This window comes from Mus pahari, chromosome 2 (genome assembly GCF_900095145.1).
Source record: "Mus pahari chromosome 2, PAHARI_EIJ_v1.1, whole genome shotgun sequence".
NCBI lineage: Eukaryota > Metazoa > Chordata > Mammalia > Rodentia > Muridae > Mus > Mus pahari.
In genome coordinates, this window is record NC_034591.1 from 129,373,383 (window position 1) to 129,384,969 (window position 11,587).

At 47.9% G+C, this 11,587-nt stretch overlaps 1 protein-coding gene across 1 annotated transcript; it reads left to right on the plus strand.

Annotated features, from left to right (window-relative positions):
- The first annotated feature begins 2,293 nt into the window (after positions 1-2,293).
- Positions 2,294-10,206, plus strand: Vhl (von Hippel-Lindau tumor suppressor). Its single transcript, XM_021190921.2, has 3 exons — positions 2,294-2,642; positions 5,561-5,683; positions 7,954-10,206. Exons 1-3 carry the CDS (start codon positions 2,462-2,464, stop codon positions 8,148-8,150), a joined length of 501 nt encoding a protein of 166 aa, XP_021046580.1. The 5' UTR covers positions 2,294-2,461; the 3' UTR covers positions 8,151-10,206.
- Positions 10,207-11,587: the final 1,381 nt, after the last annotated feature.

The following is an 11,587-nucleotide window of genomic DNA, read 5'->3' on the forward strand; positions in this document are numbered from 1 at the left end:
CTGGCTGTCCTGGAACACACTCTGTAGACCAGGCTGGCCTCGAACTCAGAAATCCGCCTGCCTCTGCCTCCCGAGTGCTGGGATTAAAGGCATGCACCACCACGCCCGGATTGTTTTTCTTTTTAAATCATGTATGTTTGTTTGTGTCTGGAGGCGGGGCTTGCAAATGTCTGTGGAGGTCAGAGAGGGCACTGAACCCCCTAGACCTGGAGTGACAGGCAGTTGTGAGCCACCTGATGTGGATGCTGGGGACTGAACTCAGGTCCTCTGAGCAGCACACTCTTTAACTACTAAGCCGTTTCTCTAGCCCATAAAACTGTAGCTTCAACTGCTCCAGAAGCATGACAATAAGCTTCTATTGTTCACGGTGATTTATTCCCCAGGATTGATAAAGGAGCCTAAATGGACTTCAGACACCCTGCTTGATTTTTTTCCTGGCTCATCTAGTCACCTTTCACATTTTTTTTTTTTTTTTTTTTTTTTTTGGTTTTTCAAGACAGGGTTTCTCTTTATAGCCCTGACTGTCCTGGAACTCACTTTGTAGACCAGACTGGCCTCGAACTCAGAAATTCGCCTGCCTCTGCCTCCCGAATACATTCTTTGTTACAACCAAATGACACTGCTCCATGTTGTCCTGTGTCCTTCCACACTAGCCTTTCAGTGTTCTGAAGGCAGAGACTGGTTGTATAATATGGCACATTCAGTAGATATGTGCTAAACATAAACAAACAAAATGCTCAATTTGGTCTAGGCACACAGGTAAGTGGCTCGAGTGTCATACATAAAGCTCTGGGTGGATTTTTCAACACTGAAAATAAAGAACCTACCTGAAAAATGGGGAACTAAAAATTCAAGAGAATTTGGAAGCCCTGGAGAGCTGACTCAGTGGTTGTTCTTACAGATGGCCTGGGTTCTAGTCTCAGTTCCCACAACAGGCAGCTCACAGCTACTTGTGACTCCAGCTCCAGGAAATCCAGCTTTCTCTCCCATTGTTTATCAGCACCTGGATGAGCTCCCCCATGCACACCCATACATTTTTTTTTTAATTCTTTTTACTTATTTATTTATTTATTTATTTATTTATTTGGCTTTTCGAGACAGGGTTTCTCTGTGTAGCCCTGGCTGTCCTGGAACTTACTCTGTAGACCAGTCTGGCCTCGAACTCAGAAATCTACCTGCCTCTGCTTCCCAAGTGATGAGATTAAAGGCGTGTGCCACCACGCCCGGCCATACATTTTTTAAAAAGCTCATCTGGCTGGGCGGTGGTGGTGCACACCTTTAATCTCATCACTTGGGAAGCAGAGGCAGGTGGATTTCTGAGTTCGAGGCCAGACTGGTCTACAGAGTAAGTTCCAGGACAGCCAGGGCTATACAGAGAAACCCTGTCTTGGAAAAAAAAACAAAGAGAGAGAGAGAGAGAGAGAGAGAGAGAGAGAGAGAGAGAGAGAGAGAGAGAGAAACTCTAAATCATAGCATAGGTGGGCCCGGCAGTGGTGGTTTTAGCTTTTATATCAACACTTGGGAGACAGAGGCAGGAGATTCGAGGTCAGGAGGTCAGCCTGGTCTACAGATCAGGGATAGCTGGGGCTACACAGAGAAACCCTGTCTCAAAAAACCAAAAAGCAAAGGTGAAAGGGGGAATATGGCAAGTCCATGGAGATCTTAAGAGAAGAAATGAAATTTAAGTAAACTCAAAAAAAAAAAAAAAAAATGAGGCTCATGCCTTTAATTCCAGCACTCTGGAGGCCGAGGCAGGAGGGTCACTCTTAAGTTTGAAGTTGGTTTGGTCTGTACACGGAATTCCAGACCAGCCAGGGGGAAGCAATGCTACTAAATAAATAAATAAATAAAAAAAAAATCCAACTGCCCTTAGTCCCTGTGCTCTGGAGTCTGGGGCAGGGAGATCTTTGAGTTCAAGACAAGCCAGATATACATAATGAGTTCTAGGCCTACATAGTGAGACCCTACCTCTCAGCAAGTCTGGCATGGAGATGCATGTCTTTAATCCCAGTATCTGAAGGCAGAGGCAGGCAAGATCTCCGAGAGTTCGAGGCCAGACTGATCTAGGGAGTGAGTTCCGGGACAGCCAGAACTACACGAAGAAACTATCTTGGGGGAACAAAAGAAAAAAAAAAGAAAGAAAAGAAAAGGAAAAGAAAGAAAAACAGAAACCCAACACTAGGAGGTGGAATTTACAGAGATAACCCGGGGCTCCGCCGCGGCCCCGCCCCGCGGCCCCGCCCACCGCCGCGGCCCCTGGCTCCGTGCCGCCCCGCCCCCCAGCTCCAGGGCTCCAGGCGGCCATTTCCGCCTGCAGGTCGGCCGGAGCGGGTCTGGGACCGGCCGTCCGGTCCCGGAGCGCGTAGCCCCGCACGCACGCGCCGCCCACGTCCAGCTTGCGAATCCGGAGGCGACCCGTTCCAATCCAGAGGAGGCGGCGGGGGAGCCGGCTCCTGAGGAGATGGAGGGTGAGCGGCCGCGGCCGGTGCTGCGCTCGGTGAACTCGCGCGAGCCCTCTCAGGTCATCTTCTGCAACCGCAGCCCGCGCGTCGTGCTGCCTTTGTGGCTCAACTTCGAAGGCGAGCCTCAGCCCTACCCGACCTTACCGCCGGGCACCGGCCGCCGCATCCACAGCTACCGAGGTACGAGCCGCGCGCTAGGCCGCTGCTGCTGTCACAGGCGGGGCGCGTTCTCTGCAACCCCGAGCATCTTGTCCCTACCCACTGCATCTACCCCGAGAAATGCCCGGCCCCTACCGGTGCTTTCGGATGCGGTGTTAACCCAGTTCTCGATCGGGTTCGGCATGCGAACCTGCCTTGGTGGTGACAACTTGGAGGGTTAACAGACAAAAAAAATGTACGAACAGACAAGAACCAGCCTGTGTCATAATTGCTGCGATAGGCACCGGGCTCAGGTTTGCGAAAGCATGGGCAGAGTGTGGGTGCGTCCAGGTGAAGAAAGAGCACGCCTCCTAGGAGAACGGGAGTAGAGTAAGAGTCAGCCGAGGGGGTTAAGTTAAGTTAAGTTATCGTTGGGGGATCGCCTTTACCGATTGGCGTCTTGGCCGGAAAACAAGTGAGTATGGGATGTCGGGTTGAACTCGCGATCTTCCTGCCTTCGCCACTGATTTCAGGTTTGTACCAAGCCTGACCGTGGGAGCTTATTAACTGTACCACCATCAGTGGAAGTCAGTTCTATCAGTGTCTTGCCTGGGTGGCTATGAAAAGCCAGTGAAACTGCGCTCATGTGTAAAATCCCAGGACTCTGAGGGAAACTGAGGCAAGATTTCCAGGCTTTCTTTCTTTGCTGCCTAACAGTGAGAGAGAAAGTTCAAAAGTTGATTTTAGCCGTAGAGAATTGGGGCTGTTTGACATTGCCTTGTGTATGCATTGAAAAAATGTACCCAGATCTGTGTGTGGTAGCCCAGGACTCAGGAGGCCAAGACAAGAAGGATTTCAGTGAGTTCAAGTCCAGCCTTGGCTCTGCCCCAAGATTGTGTCTGAAGCAACCAAACAGACAGCTGAATGATGTGGGAATTTGACAGCTGAGTACTGGGATTAAAGCAAAGGCCTTTGTCACCAAGGCCGGTTTATACTGCTCTTTCAGGGTTAGCTTCTCAGTACCCAGGTCAGGCAGCTCACAAGTTTCCATTACTCCAGCTCCGGGGATCGGATGTCCCTGCTCTCACTTGGGAAAAGAAAACATAACAACCTTGGCAGTTTGAATAAGTGACTCCCATAGGCTAATACGTCTGAGTGCTTAGGGTGTAGTCCTAAGGATTAGTAGTTTGAAAGTGGTGAAGGAGGAGTAGGTGTGGCCTGGTTGGAGGAAGTGTGACCATAGGGGTGGGCTTTGAGGTTTCAGAAGCCTAAACCAAATTCACAATCTCTCTGCCTCCGCCTTTGGATCTGGATGTAGAGAATCCTCAGTTGCTTCTCCAGCTCCAAGGCTGCCTGGGTACCACCATGCTTCCCATCATGCTGATGATGGGTGAAAACCCCTGAAACTCTCAGCAAGCCCCAGTTAGATGCTTTCTTTTATTAGAGTTGCCATGGTTTTGGTGTCTCTCCGCAGCAGCGGTATTGATTAAGACAGACAAGCCAACTGTGGCAGTCCTCTTAGAACAGACTCATATTTTCATAGCCATCCAGGGAAGATCTTGGTGGAACTTTTCTCCTCATGGTGATACATTTAATGAGCTCATGCAACCAGTCAGGCATGGTGCTGCAAACTTGTAGTGACTTGGAGAACAGGTGGAGGCAGGATGATCAGGAGTTCAAGCCAGTCGGGACAACGACAACGTGACCTGGAACAGTAAGATGTCTGTGCCTGTTTTTTTTTGGTTTTGTTTTGTTTTGTTTTGTTTTTTGAAACAGGGTTTTTCTGTATAGCTCTGGCTGTCCTGGAACTCACTTTGTAGACCAGGCTGTCCTCGAACTCAGAAATCCGCCTGCCTCTGCCTCCCAAGTGCTGGGATTAAAGGCATGCGCCATCACGCCCAGCCCTTTGTTTTTGGTTTTTAAATTGTAGGTTGCAGGGGTAGGGGGTTGGCACCTTCTGAGGATTGAACTTAAGACCTCACTCATGCTAAGCAAGCACTCTGTCACTGTTCAGTGTTCCAGTACTGGGTCTTATCTTATACCAAAAGAATTAAGGCAGGCAATAACAAATTCCTGTAATTCCAGTGCTAATGAGACTGAGTTAGTACAATTACCAGTTTGAGACCAGCCTGAGCTACATAATGAGATCCTGTCCTAAAAAAATGTTTGTAGCCAGGCAGTGGTGGCACACACCTTTGATCCCAGCACTTGGGAGGCAGAGGCAGGCGGATTTCTGAGTTTGAGGCCAGCCTGGGCTATAGAGTGAGTTCCAGGACAGCCAGGGCTACACAGAGAAACCCTGTCTCGAAAAACCAAAACCAAAACAAACAAACACCCACTAAGTCTTCAAGAAAATCCATGTCTCATGAAAGATTGCCATATTTTGAGGTATTTTACTTTGAAACAGTCTTATCTCTGAGGTTTGCCACCTTTTCTTGGTTAGCACTGTCCCATTTTTAAAAATGAAGGGATAATCTGTACTTAAAGATGCAGAGATCTCTGCTTTGAGAATTTTGGGCAGTTGCAGCAACACGTAGTGAAGTTAGACATGAGAACTTTTCTGTCACCCTCCAAGGATCCCCTTCCCTCCCAGAGTCAAGCTTTCGTCCACTGGTTTCATGATGTATTAGTTTTACCTACCCACGAGTCCTTCTGTGGCCTCTCGATGGCCATGTGGGCTCCTTTCACATCAGTGTGTCACGGTGAGCTTGCCAGCGCTCACTTGACCTAGATGCACTTTCCCTGCATAGTCACAGAGCCTGGGCTCCTTGTGCTTTCTGTCTGCTGCTGTCAGCTCCACTCTCTCGTGAGTGAGGGCTCCGTGCCGAGGAGTGCTATTGCCTTGTTAAGGCACTAGGCAGAGGGAGAGAGAAGCAAGTGTTTCATGTGACTTGGGGTAATAAACAGGTGGCTTGCCCAGACCTCTGTGGCTTCTTACCATCCTCTGCTTACATCAACAGGTCATCTTTGGCTCTTCAGGGATGCGGGGACCCATGATGGACTTCTGGTTAACCAAACGGAACTGTTTGTGCCATCCCTCAATGTCGATGGACAGCCTATTTTTGCCAACATCACATTGCCAGGTTAATAGTCAATCTTACATGTTTCTTTTTCTTTAGAAGTAAGATCTAACCTTCTAACCCAGGTTGCCCTGGAGCTATGTAGCCCAGACTGGCCTTGAATTTAGAAAACTATTCCTGGGCTGGGATTATAGGTCTGAGTCGCCACACTGGCCCAGCCTTTGAAAAAGAGAGAGGTGAGCATTGTAATGAGTGTTAGCCTCTACCATAAATGAAATGGAAGTATTTATTTCTCTGTCCTGTGTTGAACAAAGATGTGCCTCAAAAGTACTTTGGTTTCCTAAGAAGTTGGCTAAGGCAAGGCACCTCCTGTAGCATTGTGACCTCTGGTTCCTTGCTCTTGTTACAGACTGGTGCCCTGGGATCCCAGAACAAAGCCCAGTAGGACCACATGAAGCTAGGCCTACCTGCTCAGCCCTGTGATCCCAGCTACTCATGGGGGGGGGGGTGTGAGGGGGCAGGAGGATCACAAGTTCAAGACTATAGAGCAAAGGGAAGGCCAGTCCGAGCCACTTTCTGAGACCATGCCTCTAAATGGGAAGTAAAAATAATGCTGCAGCTGGTCGTCATGGCGATGCCCTTAATGCTAGAGATCCAGGCCAGCCTGCTCTACAGAGCAAGTTCCAGGCCAGCCAGGGCTGCCCTGTTTAAGGGCAAACACCAAACAAAAGTAAAGAAGTTTATAATCAGAAAAGAACATTGAAGAATTAAATTTTGTCTTTGAGTTCCTTGGTAACTATTAGTTTTATTACTATTTTGGCTTTCTTTCTTTCTCTGTCTCTCTCTTGATTTTGTGTTTTGTTTTGTTTTGTTTTGTTTTGTTTTTATTGGAGAGGGAGGGTGTTATGTTCCCCAGGCTGACTTCAGACTCAGTATGTAACTGAGGATGGGAACCCCTAACCTTCGTGCAGGAATTACAGGCATATACCACCACAGTGCTGTGTGGTGCTGGGATCACACTCAGAGGTTCGTGTGCTTCTTCAGCTGATCTCTTGACTAAGTGTGAGTATGTTTGTGCAAGTCAGCCACACTTGCTGTGTGTAAAGGCCAGCGGTCAACCTCGGATCTTAGCGCTCCAATTCTCTGCCTGACTTTTTAAGATGGACTCACTTGCCATGGCCTGGGACTCACTGATGAGGTGGGAGCCTGGCCAGTGCACGCCAGGGATTCTTTCTGCCTTCGCAGCACCGCAGCAATGGGATCCTGAGCGTGTGCCTCCACCATTCCTGGCTTTTAACGTGGGTTTTAGGAATCCAGCTCAGGTCCTCATTCTTGCACAGTAAACATTTGTCTCCCCAGTCTCTCCCCACCCCCATCTCTTTTTTTAAACCTGAGGCAACATCTCATCATGAACCCCCAGCTGTCCTGGTATTTCCTTACAGAGATTTGCCTGAGTCTGCCTCCTCAATGCTGGGATTAAAGGTTTGTGCTCAGTCTGTTTTGTTTTTTGTTTATTTTGTTTTTGTTTTTTATTTTTTTGTTTTTTGTTTTTCTTGAGACAGGTTTTCTCTGTATAGCCCTGGCTGTCCTGTAACTCACTTTGTAGACCAGGCTGGCCTTGAACTCAGAAATCCGCCTGCCTCTGCCTCCCGAGTGCTGGGATTAAAGGAGTGCACCACCAAGCCCAGCTTGTTTTGGTTTATTAAGAAAGGTTTTGCTCTGTAACCCTGGCAGAACTGGACCTCTATGTTTAGATCAAACTTCTTCCATTTTTTTTCTGTCTTTGTCTCCTAAGTTCTAGGATTATAGGCTTGTACCATTGTACCTGATTTATTATATTTTATTTTTTGTTTATTTTATTTTAGACAAGATCTAACTGTTGCCCTGGTTTGCCTGGAACTTGTTTATGTAGTCCAGGCTAATCTTGAATTTAGAGAGACCTGTTTCCGCCTCCCCGGTGCTGTGGTTACAAGTATGAGCCACTATACCTAGCTCCGTAGTGAGTTCAGATAGCAGTGCTCACTGTCCACCCAGCCTCACAGTGTTTTGGTGTCTCTTGGCATGTGACAGACATTGTCTCTCAAACAGATATTGCTGGTCCTCCCTAAGGCCCTGAGTTACCAGGGTCACTTTACATTTGCTTAGTTGAAAAAAAAGCCCAGGCCACTTTGATGAGCCAGGTGTGTGCACAGTGAGACCTGCTGATGTGACAGTGTCACATGTGCTCCAGTGAGAGTCACAAGGTAAGTAAATGTGACTGTTGTTGCTTGGTGGTGTCTGTCTCATCACGTGACCAGAGACTGCCTCTGAGGACTTGGTTTCCCACCTTGCAGTGTATACCCTGAAAGAGCGGTGCCTTCAGGTTGTGCGGAGCCTGGTCAAGCCCGAGAACTACAGGAGGCTGGACATCGTCAGGTCGCTCCATGAAGATTTGGAAGACCACCCAAACGTGCAGAAGGACATACAGCGACTGACCCAAGAGCACCTTGACAATCAGCACCTGGAAGAGGAGCCTGAAGGAGTCCTTTGAGATTAGTGGCCTTGATGGTCTGAAATTGAGCTACACATGGGACAGGTCACTTTCTTTCTGTTTTAAAATGGTTCACTCTTGGAGTAAAATATCCATCAAGTAAAAGAAAGTTAACTAACATCACTGGGCTTTGTAGTGTTTAAGAATAAACATGCAAAGTGCCACGGAGTCTGCCCTTTGTTGAGCACTCATCCGAGGAAGATGTTTTCAGTTTTGCTTCCTGGTGAGGCTGGAAGTTGAGCGTAAGGATGCTTGTGTAAGCTCCCCAGCAGGGGTGGCACTATGTCCTTGCATTTGAGCAGAGGGCCCTGCCTCTGGCTTGGGAAGGCTGAGAAGGTCCTTCCCAAACTCCCAAACGCTGGGACAGACATCCTGTGGAGGCCCACTGCCTACTGCGTGTGGAGTCTTCAGTCATGAATGTTGGACGAAGAAACCATTGGGTGCTTGGTGGGAGAGTTGGGAGGGCCTGGCTCTTTGTCTGAGGAGAGCCTTAAGTGTTCATGTAAAGGAACAGCTTAGCAGCTTCTGGTTTTCCATGTCTCAGCACTTTCTCTCTGCTTTGTTTTTTATTTTATTTTTGAGACTTTTGTATAGCCCAGGCCAGCCTCAGTCACTCAGCAAGAGGATTCCTGACCCTCTGGGAGTATGTCCCCTGCCTTAGCATTGGGAACACATGTGTGCACACAGCCTGCTCTGCTCTACCTTTCCCATGTTGAGACAGGCTCCTGCTGTAGTCCTGCCTGGCCTGGAGCTGGAGTCGGTCAGGCCGACCAACCGACCAACCAACCAACCGACTGTCTGGCAGTTTTCTAAGCCGGGTGGACTTCCCATACTCACTGTCACAGACAGCAGAGAAGAAGCCATGCTTGTGTAAGTCTGGTTTTGAGAGCTCCTATCTTTGAGGAAGCTTTTAGCAGGAACAGTGATTTCTGTCCCTTCTTGTCAGCCCCTAGCATTCCACTTTGGCAGGCGTTGGTTCTGCTTTGATTGGAGAAGGAAGTGAAGCTCTGCTCAGCTACAAACTCCAGACTTCGGGTCACAGAGCAGTCTGGAACGTGGAGTGGTTTTACGGCTGGTCACATATTCATATTCTATCAAACATTTTGTAAAATATAATTTTTTATTTGTTTTTAATTCCCTTAGAGAGAAAGTAGAGAAGGCTAGGTATTGTGCACACCCCAGAAAGGACAGTCAACTAAAAGGAAGCAGAAAGGCTCTTATTCACTCTCAGCTTCATGCAACCCCTATAACTGGCCGCTCTCTGTAGGGCGTATTTTAATTGGTAAAGCAGTTTGTTGTAGCTGAGATCATAAGGTATATACAGTTTTGTATCTTGATTTTTCATTGAACTTCATTGTGTTTTGTTTGCTTGCTTTCCCCTCTTCTTTGTTTTTTCGGTTTGTTTTTTGTTTTTTGTTTTATTGAAACAGGGCTTCTCTGTAGCCCAGACTGTCCTGGAACTCCCTTTGTAGACCAAACAACTGATTTCTGGCCTCAAATGGAGAGATCTGTCTGTCTCTGCCTCTCCAGTGCTGGGACTGAAGCAGGCCTAATCTTCATCTAACCTCTTAGCTTGTCTTTTCCAGGTTGCTACACGCACTGTGTCAGTCCCAGGGTGCTAGCCAGGGAGTATTTGTCCAAATCCTGGGCTCCTTGAGTGCAGACTGATGCTCTAGGATCAGCAAAATGACTGAACTAAATCCTGACACTTCCCAGTGTCCTCTCAATGTCTCTCTTTAGTCTGCGGCATCCCGAGAGTGAAGTGGCTACAGGCTGGTGTGGAGGGCTGTGTGTGGGACGACAGCAGGTGCCAAGCTATTGCAACATTGGTTTTATTTTTTTAAACCGGTCTATGTCTCTAACAGATACAATGTTTGTGTTATTCACCTGGAAGTTTGAATACTGTTCTCTGTGCTGTCCAAAAAGTGAAGACTTATGAAATGAGTCACTTGTCCTGGGACATCCTGTAATGAGTTCCTCAGGCTGTGTTTTCTCCTTTGAGTTTTCTGAAAAAAGCTGACCTTTTTAGTACAATAAACGGTGCTAAGTGAAAGAAGTTAGTGTGTTGCGTTGCCTTTTTTTATTATTAATTTTTAAAATTAATTATATTTATATCCCAAATGTTGCCCCCTCCTCTGGTCCCCCCTCCCGGAGTTCTTCACCCTGTTCTCCCTCGCCTTCCCCTGAGCGAGGGCCCTTCCCTGTGGGAGGTGGCTGTCTGCTGAGTGCTGCAGGGGTGGGGCAAGAAACAAGGCCTCAGGCTCCTTTACAGTCTCTCTTCAGCCTTATATTCTTTTTTTTTTTTTTTTTTAAATTTTAAATTGTTTCTTCCAGCTTTGTTTTCCTTATAAAAATGAAGTTTCTGTAAAAGCATTTAAACACTGAAGTTAGGTGTGGTGGCCCACTCTTTGTGATCCCAGAACTCTGAAAGTGGAGGCATTTGGATCAGGAGAGGTGGGGGTCATCTTTCACTACATAGTAAGTTCCAGGCTAACCTGAGCTATTTTAAGACCTTGTCTAAAAGAAACAACTGGGTTATAGAGGTGGCTCAACAGTTGAGAGCACTTACTCTTTCAGGGGGCCCAAGTTTGGTTCTTAGCACCCAAATCAGGTGGTCCACAGTTCTCTGGGACTTCAGCTCCAAGGGATCTAAAACCTCTGGCCTCCAAGGTCACCTGCAGTTTTATGTGCATACATACACACAGATAATCATCTCTCTTTTTAAAAACTTTATTGATTCTTTGTGAATTTCACATGCACCCCAATCCTAATTCATCTCCCAGTCCCTTCTTATCTGCCCTCCACCCTTTCAACCTTCCCCCCAAAAGAAAAAACAACAAAAAAACCGTGATATGAAAGTTGTAGCATGTCACAGTGGGTCTCACAGAATGTTCTTGGCCACACATCCTGTTCACTGCAGTGAGTCACTGGTCTGGTTTGAGGCCTCTGGCTTCTGCTACTCCAGCAATACTGGATCCTCACTCCTCTCTGATATCCCACAGTTGCTCTGTGTCATGGCGATCCTACAGCTTTGGGATTGGCCCCTTTATACACTCCAACAGTTCATAGTTCATAGATGGGGCAGATGTTAGCTGAGTTGGTCAGCCTGCCAGCTTTCCCACAGCCACACACCAGGGTAAGCTTTCCAGCACTACCCAGAACTAGCTCACCCAATGCCATAGCCAACAAGGAGCAGGGTCAGCTCTCCCACTCTCATACTCTCAGGGCTGGCTCGTCTGTGCCCATGTTACCAGAGCCAGCTCTGCTATGCTGCCCAGGCACAGTACAGGGCTCACTTTTCAGGGTGCTGCAACTGGGCCAAATGGTACTCCTGCCTGCAGTAGTGTGTGTGTGTGTGGGGGGGTGGTATCTCGACTACCACAGGTGGCAGGTTCAGCTGTCCTGTGTTCACCCTTTCAGGCCCAGCTCACTCCTGA